General features: G+C 36.3%; 1 protein-coding gene across 15 annotated transcripts; it reads left to right on the top strand.

Moving 5' to 3' along the window:
* The first annotated feature begins 662 nt into the window (after positions 1-662).
* On the top strand, positions 663-21,284 carry LOC128030440 (centrosomal protein of 85 kDa). 15 transcript variants are annotated; one of them, XM_052618061.1, is made up of 19 exons: positions 664-911; positions 1,745-1,832; positions 1,955-2,059; positions 2,503-2,595; positions 2,753-3,557; positions 3,896-4,577; positions 5,943-5,997; positions 6,089-6,214; positions 10,752-11,476; positions 13,100-13,230; positions 13,306-13,423; positions 13,509-13,694; positions 13,792-13,944; positions 14,752-14,906; positions 16,814-16,931; positions 17,064-17,114; positions 18,637-18,744; positions 18,823-19,054; positions 19,757-21,284. In XM_052618061.1, exons 6-19 carry the CDS (start codon positions 4,554-4,556, stop codon positions 19,918-19,920), a joined length of 2,346 nt encoding a protein of 781 aa, XP_052474021.1. In that variant the 5' UTR covers positions 664-911; positions 1,745-1,832; positions 1,955-2,059; positions 2,503-2,595; positions 2,753-3,557; positions 3,896-4,553; the 3' UTR covers positions 19,921-21,284. The 15 variants fall into 15 exon arrangements, with proteins under 15 accessions (XP_052474031.1, XP_052474032.1, XP_052474021.1 ...); XM_052618066.1 differs by having other exon boundaries at positions 4,404-4,577; XM_052618060.1 differs by having other exon boundaries at positions 2,753-2,883; positions 2,982-4,577.
* The last annotated feature ends 86 nt before the right edge of the window (positions 21,285-21,370 follow it).

Raw genomic sequence — 21,370 nt, forward strand, 5'->3', positions numbered from 1 at the left:
TTTATTTAGTTTCCATTTTCAACATATTTTTTTTCATTGCCTGCTCACTGTGAAAAATAAAATACACAAAGAAATATATTACTTTTTTTTTTTTTTACAAGAAACTTAAATTTTCAACAATCACTCACTGTGATTGATCTCATGATTTCTGAAAACAGAATAAATTAGTGATGATGCCAGGTCTGCCATTTATTTCGTCACTTATTTTGGAAATTTTTTTCTTTCTAAACTTTTCCACAGACTCACAATAAAGTGATCTCATGATTCTCATGAATCTCATGATTTCTGTCTAGTCTACTGTCAGTTTTTGTTATTTTGTTTTATTTATTTAGACAATGTGCAAAATAAATAATAAACAACATTGAATGCAAATACAACTGATAGCATCATAATCATATCTGTTGTCTGCAATACAGGACATAAACATTGTTTAAATGGGCTTCTTCAAGCTGAGTTGCTAATTATAAATACTATAGCACAATATACTTCACATGGGTAAATCGGGAGTCATTTTGATTCTTGAATAGGACTTGGAATATTACATTTTAATATGAAATTTTATCACAAATAATTTAAAACTTTTAATTAATATAAACGACGGTAGAGTCTGCGCCTGCAGCTCACTAATCAAGCAGCGGGGGGCGCTAGCTGTCTCAACCTGGCACGCGATCAGAACACAGAGGAAGAAGAGAATAACGGTTGAAAATAAAAGAGTCCCGACTTTCAGTGAAGTTCGCGGCGGGTATTTTCTTTTACTGTCTATGGGTATTAGAAGCTCGAGGGCGCTTATAGTTCGATTGTTTGTGTCCGTGTTATTGACGTTAGCAACCAGTCATTGTTTCTCCGGTAATGAAGCGCACGGTTGCTTCTGTAGGTTCTTTAATAAAGACCCATTCAGCCTTTGAGTTCAGGTAAGTTAAGTGGATTTGTTTACTTTTTTGTTGACCTTTTAAACTCTTTTTGTTAGTTAACTTGGCTAACCTATCTGTAAATTTGTTTACGTTACTTGAAGTAGCAACCTATGTGGAGCTTGTTTCATAAAGTTATTATGAACACTTTAAAGTTATTATGTGAACAATTAAATTACTTTAATGGCTTGTTAATCAGGGTCTCAGTTTCTCTTTCTGGTTGTGGTTGATTTAAGTTTTGAAAACTATATAGGAAATCAAATTATATAGGAATCCCTGCTAACACACGACGTAACAGTTACGTAACGTACTGGTAATTTTTGGTAATTCCATGACTTACCAATTGACAACGTAACTACGACGTCGCATTCCCGTAATTTTATTACCATCACATTACCAACTCGCAACGTCGCCAGTACGTCCTTCCAACGTGACCAGATAACCAAGAACGTCTCAGACAGGTCCTCTGTTGGTAATATATTGGTAACTTCATGACTTACTGGCAACGTAACTACAACGTCGTATGCACGTAATATCATTACAATATTTTTTGTACGTTCTTTATATGCTCTCTGACTATAGAGCTATTTAAAAAGTGTGATTAAACTTCAGACACAAGATTAAACGTTCCTTAAAGATAAAATATGTTTATTTTCAACAAGTCAGAATATGGACATGCTTTTAAGCTTTTAATGACGTGACATACAGGCGCGCGCTTCCACAACTGACGCACCGCGCGCACAGTATTGACAAGAAAAGAGTTGTGAAACTTTTTATCTCGTATGGAGTTACAACGTGAAATAATGACACAGACTGGCTCATCATCTCATCTGCAGCAGAGACTGTTGTATCAGAAGGACTGCGCGTTTGTTTGAGGCACTTTTCACTTCAACTGTGTCTGACAGGAGAATTTAGCTTTCTGAGGTGAGTCTTACAATTTATAATAAATAAGTGGGTTGATAAAATGTATAAAACAAAGTAAAAACAAAAGTCTAACGTCGCTAAAACCTTTTTTTATTATTTTATTGTTTGTATTGGCCTTCTAGCCGTTGAGTTACCATGGCAACCGCGTACACATCAGCTGTTGGAGAGGAGAGGAGAGGTCTCGTCTGACATTTTCTCTGTTTCTCGTCAGTTATACCAAAGAAAAGGTAAACAACTGCGACAGATTTGTTAAGTAACACGTTAATATTATCCACAGTCTACTTTAAGTACTTTTTATTAATATTTATACCTCTGTGATTATGGTATTTTTCTTGAAATGTCTGCTATCAAGTATTACGCTAGCATAGAAACATAATTAACGTTATAGCATATTAGATTTGAGCTCTTATTAATGAAAGTCTGGGCTTTTAATTACATCTTATGCGTAAAGGATCGGTTTTGATTGCTTTGTAAATGTTTTTGATGGTAATTTGTCAATAGACAAATGAAGTAAAGTTAAGCTAATTAATTTAACCTAAAAGTCTGCACTGTAGAGTCTATCAGTGACGTCACTTACGGTCTAAAATGGGCTGAAACTATTTCAAACCACTGTTTCAAGCTTGTTCTGATTTATCATTGTAAACAAATATTGATAAAACATTTTTTACAGTGATTTCAGGAGTGTCTTAAAAACCCTCTAAAACAGAGGGGAAGTTCCAAGAAAGTGTCTAATGGGAGCTGCTGACAGAGATAGAAAACACAGGTGATCCGAGAAAGCTTATTAAATAACTTAATATTTATTTATTACAATATATCATCATGCATCTCTAAAATCTAAACGTGAATTCCGGTATCTTAAGATATTTTTGTATGTTTTCCATATTACTGTTTTTCTTTTCTGCATTTCCCCTATTCTCTAGTTTGTTTATTTCTAATAAGGAGCTGGAGGCCGTGAAGAAACAGATCCATGATATCGTGGAGAAGCAGGCCCAGATGAGCAAGTGGAGAGCTATGCTGGAAATATTCAGGGGTTGATGCTCATAAGTCCAGGGTAAGTATACAGCTAACCCTCCTACCACCTCTACTCTGTGTGGTTCCCGGTGTATCCAGGATGAGATCTTCCCAGATGTCCTTCACCCTATTTCACAGTGTAAGACATGAACCAGGCCCTGGGCGACGACCTCTCTCCATCCGCCGCCTCCGGTCTTCAGGATCTCCACCAGAACCCGATTCGCTCCACTTCGTGAGACAGAACACAACGCTGTGATCATCGGAGACTCCATCGTCCGGCACGTTCGTGCCATGTTAGCTGAAGGTAAAGTCCACACTCACTGTTTCCCTGGTGCTCATGTTCTTGATATTTCTGCACAGATTCCCGTGATCCTGAAGGGTGAGGGGAGCATCGGAGTGGACATGTTTCACGCCGGCGTTAACGACACAATGCTGCGGCAGACAGAGACGCTGAAGAGGGACTTCAGGAGCCTGATCAAGACAGTGCGCAGCACATCGCCTGCATGATGATCATCGTGTCAGGACCACTTCCCACGTATAGATGAGGACATGAAAGGTTCAGCAGACTTTTTGCTTTAAACGAATGGTTATTGTCATGGTGTAAAGAACAGAAACTGCTTTTTGTTAATAATTGGAATCTTTTCTGGGAGCGTCCTAGGCTTTTTAGATCTCCTGTTGGACAACATCTCCAGGACACTTCGCTCCATGTGACTAGTAAGCCAATTCTCAAATAACTGCTATGATGACTTTTGTTCTACATGCTCAAATAGAAGTACTTGTGCTGTCCAATCAATAAAGATTGTGTTTGTTCCAGTGTTAATTTTGATAGGCATTTTTGATTTAGCATTAGTCTAAACTCCACCAAACTACTGTTATAAGCATGAGCCCTGTCAGACTGGTCGTGGTGGAGGTGTTGCAACAATATATAGTGATATTCTCAATGTTACCCAGAAAACAGGATACAGGTTTAACTCATTAGAAATACTTCAGCTTAATGTTACACTGTCAGACATGCAAAAGAAATCTAATGTATCTCTTGCTCTGGCTACTAGGGTTGTGACGAGACACTTATCCCACAAGACGAGACGAGACACGAGACTGGGTTCATGAGAGCGAGACGAGATTTTTTTTTTTTTTTAAGAAATCCTCAATGATAAAATAAATATTTCATTTTTCTCTACTCCTTTTTCGTAGAACATGCATTTTCACATCAATTTATTAAAAGTAAAAAAAAAAAAACATGTTTAGGGCCCTATGAAATGTTTATTTTTTCCCCAGCATATTATTTTTTATTATTATTGTTAACAAATTCTGTATTTTAGCATGTCTAACTATTTGAATGCATAACACAACTTAATTTATTCATTTAATTTTTTCTTAAAGGTAGCCTTTTTACTGATATAGATATCATACCTCAAAGTGTTGTTACTGACCACTTCCTTGTATCGTGCATGCTGCATATTACTGATATTAACTATATTTCCAAAATGAGCATTATGAATGTAAGAGCCTTACATTACATTTATAACAATCATTGTTAATGTTTGAACTGTATTTCAGGGCAGTTTGTGAAGACAGATAATCAAGAGAAGTCAGTTCCAGATCCACCCTCCACACCAGACCTCTCTCTCACGAGGATTGCTGTCTACTAGCATATTGTGTTCTTTTCAGACTTCGGGGAATGCAGATATTACTCGGGGACACGAACACATGAATATTGCAAGAATAGAGAAAGTAAGATATATTATATATATATATTTAGATATATTTTTGTGGCAGTGTGAACTGGCCATAATGCTGTATGATAGGTGTGAGATTCATTAAACTTGATTTGGTATAATACATCTGTTCATAAGCTATTGCATATTATTTTCAATGAATTATTTGTAGTGGTTTGGTTAAGGGTGTGATTAGCTGATGTATTATTGTGGGAGCTTGTGATTAGTTGATGAATGTGTGCATTGTTAATGATAATATTTAAATGCAATGTGCTGAGTGCTTACTAAGACTTGCATGTTTGTGCATAATGTTTTGACCCCGGATGCTTACAGAAGGGTATAGATATTTAAATATATGGAAATGTATTTATTATTAATATATCTCAATCTATGTGCTTCTGTTTGGGCTGAATGCTTTCATTCATATGTCGCTGTATATCCTGTTTTTATTAATAATCTGGGTGTATTACTGTTCATATTTGCTTGTTAATAAATTAACTGAATTCATTTTGAGTATTCATCATTCACAGCTACTGAAACAGCCTTTAAATTAGTTTGGGCATATGAGGACATAAATTAGGTTCAATTGCTGCATGTCCGCCCATAGAATAATTATAAAAAAATGACCAACTGATTACCAGCACACGACCACCGATCCGCGACGTTGCCACGACGTCGCAGTTACTTACTGGCAACGTCACAAAGTTACGTTGTGGCGACGTATACGCACCTTTCACTTTTCCGGTTGCCACGACGTAACTAGTTACGTCGCCACGACGAAACTTTGGTCACCAGATTACGTCGCAGTTACGTAACAGTTACGTAATGTTGTTAGCAGGGATGGCTTTTGTAATTTAAGAAACTTTATTAACGTTACATTGTTCTCAGTAAACGAGCTTTAAATCTCCTACACTTAAGAAAATCTAGCTAAAATCTAGTTAACTTTGACAACTATTGCAGCTCTAAGCTTTGGGAAATATTCTCTGCTGTAGGTTTTTCAAATAAGATATATTTTTTAAAACAGTTAAACTGTGAATAACTTTGAATCCTTTCTACATTTTTATTTAGATAAAATAATATATTTAGCAATTTTTCCAATATGATATTATTATACAATATAAATGATCAAATACTGTTATATAATACTATTTAATGGTTAGTTACCCAAAAATGAAAATTATTTCGTTAATGACTCCCCCTCATGTCGCTCTAAGATGAACGGAGGTCTTATGGGTTTGGACTGGAGCGCCATGAGGGGGAGTCATTAATGACATCATTTTCATTTTTGGGTGAACTAAACCTTTAAAGTTTTTGCTTCTAGACACTTTTGTGTTTTGACACTATTGTCTTTTTTAAATTCACTAATGAATCCTGTCCACAGGTGACAGCTACAGGAATGACCACTTCACAGAAATACCAGAACCCCAAACTCGCAGGTAAATATCCAGTGAAGTCCTGGATTAGCGTATTTTATGTACCTCATAACCATAATCGAGTGTCACATCATGTGTTCATTATCTACTCCAGTAGGACGCTCTGACACAGAATGGCTGACACCTGCTGTGTCCGAGAAGTTCCAGAGCCGTTTTGGATGGCGGCCCAACACAGTGGACAGTGGGGACACGGGACTGGGTACCTCTGACTACACTGAAGGTGAGAACCCTGAGAGCGTTCAGAATCAGATACTGTCCGTTTTGACTGTCTGTCATACAATAGACCTGAATTAAAGAACTCATCAGCCCCTTCATTTTAACCGTGGTCTTATGAGGCACAAAATAGGATTTCCACTCATGGAGCAATCATGGAATACAGTAATATAATTTTCAGAGTACCTGTACAGTATTCTAGTATAGTATGACATGATGTAACAGTCATGAAAATCTATAGTGAATAAATAGATCTTTATCTAGGAAACATGAAATCCAAGAAAAAAAAAAGGAAATGAAGTAGTCAAAAGTTTTGGGAACCTTGAAAATTATATTAATACCTGTAATAAATTCAAAATTATAAATATACCATTTAATCTAGTTTGCCATGACAAACCATGCTAGATCTTTAATTTTTATATTTTTCTACATATGAATATACTTTCAGACTTGCATTGATACAAATCTTCAGAAGATTCTATTGTTGTGTGTGTGTAATGTAATATGATATATATATATATATATATATTAGGGGTGTAACGATACGCGTATTCATATTGAACCGTTCGGTACGAGGCTTTCGGTTCGGTACGCGGTACGCATTATGTACCGAACGGTTCGTTGGACTAATTAATTATATTTGAAAAAAAAAGAAGAAAGTGAAATATAATGATATGCGTTCAACAAGGTAGGCCAATAACCCTAAACGACGTAACAGGCAACGCCCCTGACACCCCCGAAGAAGAAAAAAACACCAACTTAAATTTGAAAAAAACACCAACTTAAATTTGTTTACTTGAAGTAGCAACCTATGTGGAGCTTGTTTCATAAAGTTATTATGAACATTTTAAAGTTATCATGTGAACAATTAAATAAAACCACGGCGTGCTCTCTCCATGAAGACGCAGAAATTTCAGAAAAGGATAAATGGATTTGCAGCTCTAAAAATCGCTTGCAGTAGGCTAGCTATGCTACTAAATTTATTTCAAAATTGCAATCCATATACAACTATTATCAGGTGTTCCTTCATCTTAGCTGAGCTTTCAAAGTTGTTACGGGAAAGGATGGAGCTGATTGGTTAGTTCTTGTCACATGACCCGTGGTGCGCTGGCATTCTGAAAAGTTGAGATGTTTTTAATTTTTGCTGTATCTAAAACGTACCGAACCGTGACATCAGTGTATTGTATCGAACCGAACCGTGAATTTTGTGAACCGTTACACCCCTAATAAATATATATATAAGAAGTGAATGGAACCCAACATCAATTGTGACTTCCCCTGTAGATTAATCTTCAGATATCATGGATGGTTTTGTATTTTTGTTTGACCAACAGGCAATGGTTTTAAAGAGAACCCTTTTTTTTAGAACAGACATTAACATCCTGCCGGCCGTTTTTAGATTAAGCTGTCATATTTTTAGTCATGGAGATGTGCTCATAGTTCTGGAACTCCTATGATGTTTGGAGGAGGATATGATATTCCATACCATAGATTGCTTCAGGAGGTGTTGCACTTCCACTGATGGGGGTCTCATTAGGAGGGCCTGACCTGGAGGACCGAATGGAAACTCTGATCCTGGTCTTCTGGTTACCTTCTCTCTGCCTTGTTAGACATGTACAGCACAAAGATTAGCTGTACTAAAGAGCTGGTTTATGTTGATTGCCACAGATTTGTACAGAATGTGCTGTCCATTTGAAACATATGGGCTTATGTTGGCTTTGTTGAACTGTTGTTTGCTATCATTAAATTGTACGGTCATGGGAAACCTGAAAATTTTAGAGAATTGTTCACATTTTTTTCAAGTTTTTTTTGTACCTTCTATGGTAATTAAATTTGCTGCTCCTGGGATTTTTTTTTATCTTTTCATGATTTTGAAATTAAATACATGATTTAATCATTTATTCGATCAAAAATAGAGTAATAATAGTAATGGCAATTTGGAGCATTTATTTGAAATAGTTTTTTTGTAACTATGTCTCTGCTGTCACTTTCGATTTTTTTAAGGAATCCTTGCTGTATTTTAAAATGTATTTTAATACGTAACACAGCCCTACAAATATTAAACAGCATGTGTATATACAAATATATTTTTAAAATAACTTTAAAATTCTCATTGAGTGATCATAGATGTCTGAAAAGTTCCGTATTCAAATATTTTATCCGACCAGTCTGTTATTGAAAAACTCAGTTCAGTCGACCACTGCCATTTTTGTTGTTGTTACCATTAAACTACTCTAAGTTAACGTAGTAATAGTAATAAAGTCTATTGAGTTTTTCTATATACAGTTTTGGCACGTAGCAACTAAGACACACAAATAAAACAACTTTATTTCTTTTTAAAACAGACAAAACGGTGGCAGCACAGAACGTCTTGGCAGCCGTTTCATTTTAGCAGTTATAAATATATGGTTGGTTGTCTGTGGGCTTCTGTGTTGTGGTGGTGATGGCTTTGTTTTGTTCTGGGTGTTTCATGTAATAGCAGAAAGCCTCTCAGCGCTCCAAAAATCTTTCGTCGACCCAAAGAATAGTTTGAACCTGTCCTTAACAGATGTTCAATAGAGACACCTCCAGGGCAGACACTCCTACTGCTGCCTGCATCTTGACATCTCCACTTGATTTAGCTGTTTATTTAATTGTTGTATTGAGGAATTTGTTTAATGGCACTTCAGCAGTATTACAGTATTAAGTGTGTGTGAGAGAAGTGAGCTGTGGGGTTAAAGCAGGAGTCCCACACACAGACACCTCACAGTGTAACATGAGAGTACTCTATAAATACTGCTAACCTTTCGGTGTGTACACACTCCTGCGCTAACAGAGCTGTAGGAGAACAAACTCTCAGAGCAGGTACACTCACCTTGCCTGAGCTTGACGTTAAATTGAAGGACAAGTTCTGGCAGACGGAGTGGGTGTGTTTTTAAATCAGCAGTTTTTCAGTAGTGGGTCTTCATTTACTGAAGATGCATTGGGAGGACATGTTTTTCATGCCTCACCGTTCTTTAGTGTATGAAAATGTTATCATTTGGTATATCTTTTACTACTAGGAAGGTGAGTACTATTTCTTGCTATGGTTTGGTGTATGTTAAATGTTAGAACTAGCTAGGATTACTTATTTCTTTGGCTAGACCGGAAACATTGGCTAATTTACATAGTCTGCTTTTTGCTGTTGTATAATGTCTATATAATTTGGATGGGATTAATGGCCTAACAGTGGATTCAAATGGAAAAGGCTTTATTTATTTATGTATGTATATAATATGCTTTTTCATTTTGTGATTAATATATATAATGTAAAATTTTATAAACTTCATTTAATTTTCTTATACTTGTTATTTTATTTCCTTTTATTTTACATAATTTTATTTTACTTTTCTATTACTTCATTTTCTTTTAATAAATTACATTTTAAATTTTTTTTCCCCCCATTTTACATGCTTTCATTTAATTTCCAAGGGAATATCTTTATATACATTATAAATATTACTTACGTAATATTTATATAATATTAATAATTCCAGTTGCCTTCAGTTTAATGTCTGGGTACAAAATATATTTAATTATAAAACAAATAGTTCCGGTACTTGATTCTGATTAGTTCAGCCGCATTCGAAGCTGTTGTAAATTACACTAAAGTTTAATCAAAAGTAAATAACGAATCTGCACACCATCAATACTTGCTAATTCTTAAACTTTATTAAATGCAACTTTTCGGTCCACTGACCTTCATCAGGCAAAATGCAATTTATTTTTTTTTTTTAATCATTTGCCTGATGAAGGTCAGTGGACCGAAACGTTGCATTTAATCAAGTTTAAGAATGAGCAACTTTTTTTGATTAAACCGTTAGTTTGATTTTGTTTCCATGCACATATAGTAGTTTCAGGTGAGTCAAAGTCTCTTTAAGAGAAGTCATGTCACTCAGCGGCCATCTTTGAAAGGCAAATTTACTCAAATAGCATTATAAAAAGCTTATTTCTCAGGCTAGCTGCCATATTGAGCGTTGCATTTTCCCCATTCAAAACGTCTTGGGTATTATATAGTCTTTGGAGTTTACGCTGATTGAGTAAATTATACTACAAACATACACCTTTTGTTTACTTCTGTTTGTTGCACGAAAACAACTTTGTTGGAACTGTTTCTGAGGGACTACATTGTTTGGTGGAAGATTACTGTTTATATATTTGTATCATTGCACTTTATTTGCTCAGTTTTATTCTGTGTAACCTTACTATGTATATTGAATAATCATTTTATAAAAGCAATAAGCCCCGGGAAGCCATGGTTTAAAGTGAATTTATAACAACTAAAGGAGTTTTAAGTGCTTCGCGGAGTGCCAAAAACCCCCTTAGCTGTTATAAATTCACTGCAAACCACTGCTGCTTGGGGCTTATTGCTTTAATAAACTACAGGTTTAAATAAACATAAAAAAATGACATTTCTCTCCCACTTTTTCAAATATATTTGGTTGAAAATAGACTTTTCCTTAGGACAGACACTTTGCTATTATTTCAGCCTATTGATCATTTAAAACATTCCTGTTTTATTCTAGATATCTGCAGCACTAGTAGCAGTCCCTCTTTCCAGCCCATCCGCAGTCAGATCCCCATCCCCACTGCCCATGTCATGCCCTCCACAGCCGGAGCTCTGGCCTCCAAGCTCAAGCCACGTGCTTCTGAAGAGGCCCAGGCATCCTCCAGCTCTTCCAGCTCCAAGTCATCCCTCCCCAAATCTGCATCCTCCCCCAGCCTGGACGCTCAGCACGGAGGAAATTTAGATGCAACTGCGGTCAAGCCTGACTGCTTGAGCCGATACCGCAGCCTAGTTAATGGCTTCGATCACTCGCTCTTCCCCTCTGGAGATCAGACGCGGCTGGATGAAGCCCAGAAGTTTGATGTACCTGCCATGGAGCCAACGCTTAATCAGTCGGCTCTGCTTGGGGGACTTTGCCATGATGTACGGCAGCAGCTGCAGATGACCGGGCTTGTGGACAATACAGGCTTGCTAGAACAGACCTATAAAGTCCTACCAGAGGCTAGGGCAGGCCTCACCTGTGCCGTAGACCCATATGGCCAAAGGAACATTCATCCAGGGTCCGGTGTCTCTGCCAGGATGTTTTCGGTACCTCAGGGCCTGCAGACTCAGGCTCTCCCGAGGGACCAGGCCAGCACAGGAGCATATGATCCACTACTGCAGGAACGCTGTTGTGAACTGGCCAGCTGGCAGCAGCAGAAGCAGAAACTCGAGAGTCTGCGGCTACAGGTGGAACAAATGCAGGTTAGGTGCCCTGCTGCATACAAGAAAGGAAAAGGGAACCGTTATGTAATCATGAATCATACTTCTAAAGCATGAAATTAGAGTTAACTTTATTCAATTCAACACATGTTGCTGATTTTATTGTGCATGATTCATCAGTGCATGCTGTTCCAAAAATAGACAGTGATCTTTTGTCAAAATGTAGTCCGTGTTATCTATTGTTGTTTTAATGCTTTGGGTTGGCTATTTATAGTTTCATTTTAATTTTAGTCATTCTATGCTTTCATCATTTTTAGTACGTAGTTTCTTTTTAAATAACTATATTTAGCTTAAATTCATTTTTATTTCAATTTTAATATATATATTTTTTCTGTTAGTTGCAGACGATTTTTAGTCTAAGATTTTTTTCACCTAATATTTATCTCAGCTTTGTTAAATGATTGATTAATATTTTTGCAGTGTTTTTTTATTTTATTTTTATTAACAAACACTGAATGTAGTAGGTGATATATAATGCTCTACCTGTTAAAAAAAAAACTTTAGTGTTTAGTTACATATGCAGTGCAGCCAGAAAAAAAGGTTAATCAATTGATGTTTAACAATCAATAATTTAGGCAAATTTTGCAACATTAATAACTGAAGGTGAACGGATACAAAATTAGAGTGCTGATAACGGTATTATTTAGAACAATGTCTTTTTTCGTCTATCTTGATTTTTAAAATACTGATATTATTTGCACAGTTTTGAAAAGAAATGAAATATTAATTGTAAGAAATGTTGAGGACATTGAAGATCTCAATGAAGTTGACTGCAGAGTAGAATGAACAGAATACATGTAACACCTCAGTCGTAATGAACCCTGAACATCCTAAAGCACCCCTGTATAGCTGTGGTCTGTATGTTAATGAAATGAAGTCCAGACACCCCACTGTCTGCGATGTTTCCCATAACCAATCCTATAATTGATGACCATTTGCTCAGTATGTGATCAGCCCAAATGGTGCAGGAACAACACAACTGTTGACTTCTCTTAAATAATTAAGACATTTTGGGCAGTGAGCATAATCTAACATCTGTTTTGGAGTGGAATCTGGGTCAGGCAGTCTGTAGTTTCTTACATGTTTTCCATGTTTATTTCGCTAACTCGCTTTATTACTTTTTCTCAAAAAGGAATCATTGCAGAGATGGAACATCTACTGCTGCTAATTTGTTTGAGAAACAAATATAAATCAATGGACTACCACAATGATAATGATAAACTACATTCATAACGGTTATGACCAAACACTGAAACAGCACCACATATAATGACTGCAAATTGCCCTGTTTTTCATGCTGCAAATTACAATTATGCTGTCTGCTTCATGGCAAAGACAATTTTTTCGCTGCTTGGGTTTGTAGTGGTGCTACAAATTGTTCCATGCACTTTTGATTGACAGGAAGTTCTGTCCTACATTTTTCTTCCTGTTTAATATTCAGCGTCAATTGGAAATGCCATATATTATAGAAAAATGGGTTGCAAATACCATTTCATGTGGACTTTAAAGTTGAAATAGACTTATCAGTCTTTGCCCGATTATGTTTTTATACCCATTTTAAATAAGAGTTCATGCTTCCTCACCTATTTTATTTATTTATTGCAGTTAATGACCGGAGGAAATGGACTATATTCATCTCTCCATCAAGCAACCTCTTACACGGAGAACAGCAAGTGGGATGCTGTCATTAAAGCCAATGAGAACTTGCTAAAAGAGAAAGAACTTACCATTGAAAGGTAATGACAAGTTTTCAGAAGTATCTCAAGTAAGATTCTGAACATTAACTTAATGTAGTAACTTGCACATTGCAGACAGAAGCAGCAAATGTCGCTGCTGGAACAGCGTCTCAGAGAGAGTGAGCTACAGGTGCACAGTGCCCTCATGGGACGTGGAGGCCCTTACACTGATGTGTGTCTGTTAAGACTGCAGGTGAGCACACATGCACACACAGCCTTTCCCCTGCACTGTATCAAAACCTCTCTTTAAGTTATCCCTCTTCTTCTGTGTGGGATAGGAAGCCCAACGGGAAAATGCTTTTTTGCGAGCTCAGTTCGCCGAGCGCAGTGACTGCTATACCAAGGAGAAGCTAGAAGACGACCGCAGACTGGGTGCAGTAGAAGCAGAGACGCAACGTCTGAATGGGGTCTTAAAAGAAAGCAGTGAAAAACATGCAGAAGAGCTAAAGAAACAAGAGGAGAGGGTGAGCATTTTCAAGCTTCAACATGGGACAACCTTGACCACATATGAGCAGAATTTCATTGAACTTGTTACTGAACTTGTTGCTTTTTACTACAAAGATCCGAAGTCGAGACAAGCACATTAACAGCTTGAAAAAGAAGTGTCAGAAAGAGTCGGAGCAGAACAGAGAAAAACAGCAGCGGATTGAGACGCTCGAGCGATATCTTGCTGATCTTCCCACCATGGAAGACTACCAGGCCCAGCACAAAAAGGTAAGGCACTCTCTGATGGCCAGCCAACAAAACAAAACCTGTGGTTTCACAGCAACTGGTCATAATGCTCCGCCAGACACTATTATAGCATCCACTGCACCTGTATATCACACATCTGCTCTAGTTGTATTCTTTATTTCAAAGTGACACTCTCCTTACTCTGTTGGCTCTAAAAATCCCAAGCTCTCTATGCCTCTTCTCCAAGACATTGCTCTGTTTGCAAAAGGGCTTTTTTTTTAAATCCACCTACAAATCTCATATTTAAAAAAATAATAATAATTTATCCTTTTAATTATTTATCCTTTTTGAAATTCCTTTAAATACAATTAAGACTGTTTTAGTTTTTTAGTTTTTTTTAGATTAATGCAGTTATTCCAAAAAGGTGATATCAATTACTGAAAACGACATTTAACACTTTTTATAACGTTACAAATGAGTTCTCATAATTTATTTTGAATAAATGCTTTTATTTGAAACATTCTATTATTCAGAGAATCCTAAACTAATCCTAACGAACATGTGACACTTAAGACCGGTGTAATGGCTGCTGTAAATTCAGTTTGCCATCACAGGAATAAATTACATTAAAAAAAAAAACATGCACATTTTTTAAAATAAATGCATTCATAGTGAGCACGTGATTCATTTTAAGTATTTTTATTTTTTTTATATATCATAGAGACGCCAAACTTTTGAACAGTAACTTATTTAACTGCTATATTATTTTGTCCGTTCATTAGACCCTTTTTTTGAGCATCTTTTATTGTCAGTCCTCAGTTATTATGCAGTTCTATTGTTGTTTTGCAGCTGGAGGAAGCAGAAGAGAGGGCAGTCCAGTTGCAAGCCTCCATCGGAGACCTGGAAGCCCAACTGGAGGAAGCCCGCAGTGCTGTGCGCAACAAAGAAACCCAACTGGAAGAACAGAGACACAAGGAGAGAGAACTGCTTACAACAGTCACCAGGTAGGAAAAAAACATGCAAGATCCACTTGCACAAAAAGACACCTTGTCCACTGATTAGGTTTTGAACAGTGTTAATTTCGTTGACTAAATATTTTCGTCATTATTTTCGTCACGAATATATTTTTGCCAACGAAAACGAAACGAAAACTAAAATAGAAGGCACTGATGGAGACTAAAACTATGACTAAATTGATTGACATTATCGTCAACGAATAAAGGACGAGACGAAAATAGACTGTGACGAAAATCAAATCAGCAGACGGGAGAGATACGAGGAATGAGCAAAAGAACCGGCAAAACAGAACAGACTGCATGAGAGAAGAGAACCAATCAGAGCCTGACTTATTGAGACATGAAGCGAAGGTTTTCAGTTTTTATGAGCTCCCGGGAAGTCGGCATTCGAAGAGGTGATAGGGACTTTAAGCAACAGCCTCTGGTGGAACGGCAACGCCATTCTGGCATTGTATTGCGCCTGCTCGAATTTAACTGCTACTTTGTGACTTAATTTAACGGTCTACTACGGGAGAACAGCTGATTTGCCGGAGTCGCTACAACGTGAGAGGTTAGATAAATAAATGTTATGTTTTTAGACTTATTTACATCATACAATATTAAAAACTCCTCTTCTGACAAAAGATTGTCATTTAACGCCAAAAGCAATCCTTCTCTTGCTTTTTTAAATTATATATTTTTTTGGATCTCAATAAATGAATTAATGCTGCGTTGCGCTGTTCTGTTTTACCGTTGCTTAGAGACTTTTACGTTCTTGGCTACAGCGGTGTGACGGCAAACTTCCGGTCGCTGTAGCCGTTCCATTCGCAGCTGTTGCTTAAAGTCCCTACTGTCTAAAAGAGCGACAAAATGTCCACAGCTCACTTCACGTTTGACGACGAACAAAACAAAACAAAGTGTAAAGCACGCAGAGCGCTCATTCGTGGCAAGAACACAACCAATTTGAAAAGACATTTACAGACGAGCCACCCGGACATTTTCTCAAATATAATTTCACAACGATGTTCTTTTGTTTATTGAGCTAATCAAAATTGGAATAGTGCAGTGCGTAGATGTTGTAGCATTAAATATTACGAACTGAAAAGTACTGTAAAATAGCCCCTTCTTCAAATTAGATGAGAGCACAATACTAATACATAATATTATGATACATACATTTGATTAATACTAATGTTTAGTATATTTTATAATGTTCTACTTGTTGACAATATCACACATATTTCTATATTAGTCATGTGAAACATGAATGTTCACATCCTATCATTATACATACAAATCTAGCAATATTATAGTATTTAAAACATACAATATTGCTAGACAAATGAATACCTTATAAAATCTTGTTACTTTTTTTATCCACCCAACTTATTAAATATTTACTTTAAATGTATGCACTTATTGTTCAGCTCAGCTGTAAGCTTTAAGGTCCTGGACCTAACGTTATTTTTCTTTTATTGATGGTAAATTGGCAGCTAGTTATTGTTTACATTATCATGACAGTGTTTGTTGCTGCATAAAAGCTTTTGAATCAAAATAAAGACACAGTTGTGTTGAAATAAAGTTGAATTTGTGTTTTATATATTTTGGTTAAGTTTGTTTCCTATACCAGCTGTAAAAAATTGTCTAGTAAATCTGTTATTGATTTTAGTCTTATTTTAGTCGACTAAAATACCAAGCAATTTTAGTCGACTAAAATACCAGGCAATTTTAGTCGACTAAAATAAGACTAAAATTAAAACAAATCAGATGACTAAAACTTGACTAAAACTAAAAAGAATTATAGTCAAAAGACTAAGACTAAAACTAAATTAAAATTTCGTGTCAAAATTAACACTGGTTTTGAAGCATTGTCATGTATGTGGGGTCTCATATTATTTGATTTGCTTTGTGTTTAGTCTCCAGAACAGAGTACAGGAGAGCCTTGAGGACGGAGTGAGGTTGCCTTCTCTTGACAGAGAGAAGCTACAAGAAGAAAACACTACCTTGAAAGATGAGCATCTGCGGCTCAAAAAGGTTTTATTTATTTTGATGCTGATTTTCAATAACTCTTAATTAATAGTGTTAAAGCATGGCTCTGCCTGTTGATGAATGTACATTCTGTGCAAATATTTTAAGGTGCTATCTGAATGAATCTTTATTTTTTAGGTCATTGAAAAGCAACTCGGGATAATGGAGCAGCTTGGCTCACAGATCAGGGTAAAGACTAGTTTTTATTCATTTTCGTTTCATTTGTTTAGCTGGTGCATTTACATTACATTTTTTTTATTCAACTAAATTTACACAACATTTTTTTTCATTTGGCAGACACTTTAAACCGAAGTGTTATACTGAAGGTATACATTTGATCCTGCATTCCCTGGGAATCAAACCTTTGACCTTGGTGTTGATCGTGCCATGCTCTCCTGTTTGAGCTGTACAGTTTTGGTTTAATGGAAAGAAACTGTGGTATTAGCCAAGATTGAGCAGGGGCACTTATCTTCTGACTAGCACAAAGACAAAACTAATTTTTATCCAAGCCAAAATATAAGCTATATTCAGTTTGTGACTCAGAAGAATGATTTAAATGGAAAGCTCATGAGTTTAATTAAAAACAACTTAAGTAATTTGTTTGCAAATCGGACTGGTTTACAATCAGACTGGTTTTCAAATGCTGGTTGAGACAACTGGACTTAACGACTAAGATGAAAATTGTTTTTTTTTTATCTCATATGCTCACCAAAGCTGCAATTATTTGATCAAAAAATATAGTGAAAACATTTTTAATTGGTATGCTGTTTTTAACTATTAAACAAATATATTATTTGAATATATTTTAAAATGTAATTTTAAAATACATTTAAAAAAAAAAAAAAAGGTCTTCAGTGTCACATGATCCTTCAGAAATCATTTTAATCTGCTGATTTGATGCTCAAGGAACATTTATTATTATCATCAAAGTTGAAAACTGTTGTGTTGCTTAATATTTTTGTATAAACCGTGATATAGTTTATTCAGGAGTCTGATGAATAGAAAACTCAAAAACCAGTATTGTTATTATACAGCCACCTACAGCAAAATGTTTCACTGTCACTTTTGATCAATTTAATGCATTCAACCAAAAAAAAAACCTGACCCCTTCTCCTTCTGCAATCCTTAGTCAGACCACCTCTTCAATAGACAATCGTTCTTGGGGAGATCTGGATTTAAAGGGCCAAACCGGGATGGATGGGGTGGGGGTATCTTCATAAGGATTAATATTTGTATAACCCAGTCATAATTTGCTTGTATACATTTGGTCCAATTTGTGCTGTAAAAATGTTCTGACCCCTAGTGTAGGTTGAAAAATGATGGAACTGTTGAACTGTTAATGGAAACAAACATAATAAAAATCATTCCGTTCCAGTACTTTTTCTTTCTTTTAAATGGATTCATTTTGAATCTGAACTTCCCCAACACTATGAGCCAGGCGTCATATTGTACGATCAAGTCCTCAGCAATGTACTTTCAGTAGTATCTAGGAGGTGAAGAATCTTGACAAACACCTTCCTTAATGTAGGAGGCTTCTTTAGGTACACCTGATATGATTTTAGTACAGAAAAAAAATCTATATATTAAGGTTCAATACTTAGAGCATGTGCTTCACCTCTTAAAATGTTTGTCAAAGTGTCTAAAAAAAAAGTGTCTTGCACCAAAAGTAGTTGAAGTTTACAGCAATAATATTTTGAGTGTGTTGCCTTAGAGTCTGGAGGAGCATCTCTCTCAGGAAGAGTGCAGTAGTCAGGTGCTTCGAGAGGAGGTGGCAGAGAAAGAGGAGAGTCTGCTGCAGTTACGCACTGCTATGAAAGAGGTTAGTAGTTAACCGTAATGTATGTTCAGCTGTTTTCATAGCACACATGAGAACTGACGGTGTGCGTTCATACTTCAGCTCTCAGTGCAGAACCAGGAACTGATGGAACATAATCTGACACTTCAAGAGCGTCTTCAGGGTGAGGATGTGCCAAGTGGTCCTGGTTTGCTCCCTGTGGGAGCCCGGCTCACCCAGAAGCTGTATGGAGAGATGGCCGCCTGTCTGTGTGACCTCCGCTCCCTCTGCAACATCCTCACCCAGCGGGCTCAAGGTCATGACCCAAACCTCTCAATGCTGCTCGGCATTGCCTGTAAGTGCACCCTCTGCTGTCAACATGCTATAGAGAAGGCTAGCGTGCCTTCAGATATAGCAGAAAAGAATTCAGTAGAGAAAAACTCCCAGTAGTAAAAATTCAGTAGACAACAGTTTTGAAAGATGTTTTGAAAAAAAAAAAAACATGCTAATACCACCTTTTATACAGTATGTATCATTGTAAAGTCTGTAGTGTGTCCCTCACAGTCTCGCTATCATCAACATAACAGTTACATTCTAGCATGTGTATTGGTGATTGTGTACACTTGCTTTATATTCTTTTCTCTTTTCAATACAATAAAGCAAGAAAAAATATGTTCAGCCTTCAATATTTATTATATATATATTTGCTCTTTAATGGCTTTTCTTTCTTTCTCTTTCTTTCTTTTTTAACAAACCATTTTCACTTTCAAAAAAAAAAAACAGCCTATTTTGCTAATGTTAGAGATTAAAATTTTAATCAAAATGTTTATTGCAAGAGTTTATCACAGTAGTTAAAATTAAATTTAAATGTAAAAAATATGTAATGTTTTCATTGAATATTTAATTTGATTAAATCACTTGGTTGATTTGTAGTTGCTGTAATCATTACAGGGCAGTAGTTTTTACCGTACTGTCATAGGCACTCTGTATAGCAGCTTTGTTGTGTTCTCTGTGCTGTGGTCACAGTGACTGACGCTGTGTCTCTGTTTGTCTGCAGCAGCTCCCCCTGCAGGAGAGCAGTGGCAGGACTGGCTGAGCCCCGAGGGGCTGCAGAAGAAGCTGCAGGAAGCTCAGCAGCTCCGTCGAGACGTCGAGGAACTGAGAACCATAGTCTCTGACCGCTACGCTCAGGATATGGGAGAAAACTGCATCACTCAGTGAGCTCAGACAGTACGGCTTGTGCTCACTGAGGGTAACTCCACATCACGAGTGCCTTTAAACACACTACAATCCACTACAAGCCTTCTTCTTGAACGATCAGCAACACTAAGGACACTGTAATCTCGCAAACCAGAAGGCTATTTTTATACACAAGGTTTCATAAGATTTTGCTGACTTTGTGTGCAGTGGAAAAATAATTATTTAATTTAAACCTTTCCATGTATTTGGGAACGTCTGTGATTGAAGTTGACAATCAACTGAAAAAATTTAAATCTTTTAACATGCTGTGTTTTTTTACAATGGCAACAAAGCCTGTGAAGCAGGTGACACTCGGTTGTGTGTAATAAGAAGACATTAACTGCAATCCATCATGTGGTCTTACAGTAAATAGAACGTACCACATTAAACACACAATCTAAGGCCGAAGAAAAATATTTGGCCATCTCTGGCTGTTTAAAATTACACCAGCAGATCATATGTGTATAAAATTGGAGAACAGACATTCCATAATAGTATATAACAACCAAAGTTCAATGTGATCAAAGACAGACCTGTCAGAACAGTTTCCATAATGCTGTAAAGAGTCGTGGTGTACACAGTATTATGCAGACCAATAAATAGGGACAATTTAAAGCAAGAGGGGGCTGTAAACATAATGTTAAATTCTGGTTGTCTGTTAAATAATATAAAAACAAGTTAATAGAATGCCAGTAGTTAGACCTCTTCCTGGTGATACATATAAGAATTCTGCAAACATATGTTCATGTGACGTTTAAGTTTAGGATCAATTAATTGCAGCTATGTTATAAGTATCGTATTATCAAAGGTGTCTCAAGAATCTCACAACATTAATAACTGTCTGGTTCATAATTAGTTTTATCAGCTGTAAAAATAGCCACACCTTTGAGTCAACACATCAGAGGAAACCAACTGTTGAAGCAAATATTGTATTCGTGCATGTCATCATTAGAGCAGGTGCCTTGCGTTCAGGGAAGTGACCTGTATTTGCTGCACAAGGAGTCAATGTAAACACTAAATGTCTTTCTCTACTGTAACGTGCGACTACCAAGGTATTGGGATTCTATTACAAAAAGGGACCATATATTGTGGGGAATCTTGCGAGGTAAATTGTTATATTTTGGTCTAAAAACTTCACTAACACGTGTGAATGTAATTTGATGGTGCACCATAATGTTTTTTATATTGTAAGATCTTTTTTCAGGTTAACCACAAAACCATCCAGGCAAACCTTATATGGCAAAAAACTTTATATAAGTTAAACAACACTAAATGTGACTATATTTATATGTTTGTCTTAAGCTGTTTCAGTTTTTTAGAAATAAAGCTTTGTATTTCATATGTAACCTTTTATGTTGAATGTTTGTTTTTAGTATATATAATGCTGTAACATTATGTTCTCTTTTGATATAGAAATTACTACATTTTAGCA

Source organism: Carassius gibelio, chromosome A16, assembly GCF_023724105.1.
Source record: "Carassius gibelio isolate Cgi1373 ecotype wild population from Czech Republic chromosome A16, carGib1.2-hapl.c, whole genome shotgun sequence".
Lineage (NCBI taxonomy): Eukaryota > Metazoa > Chordata > Actinopteri > Cypriniformes > Cyprinidae > Carassius > Carassius gibelio.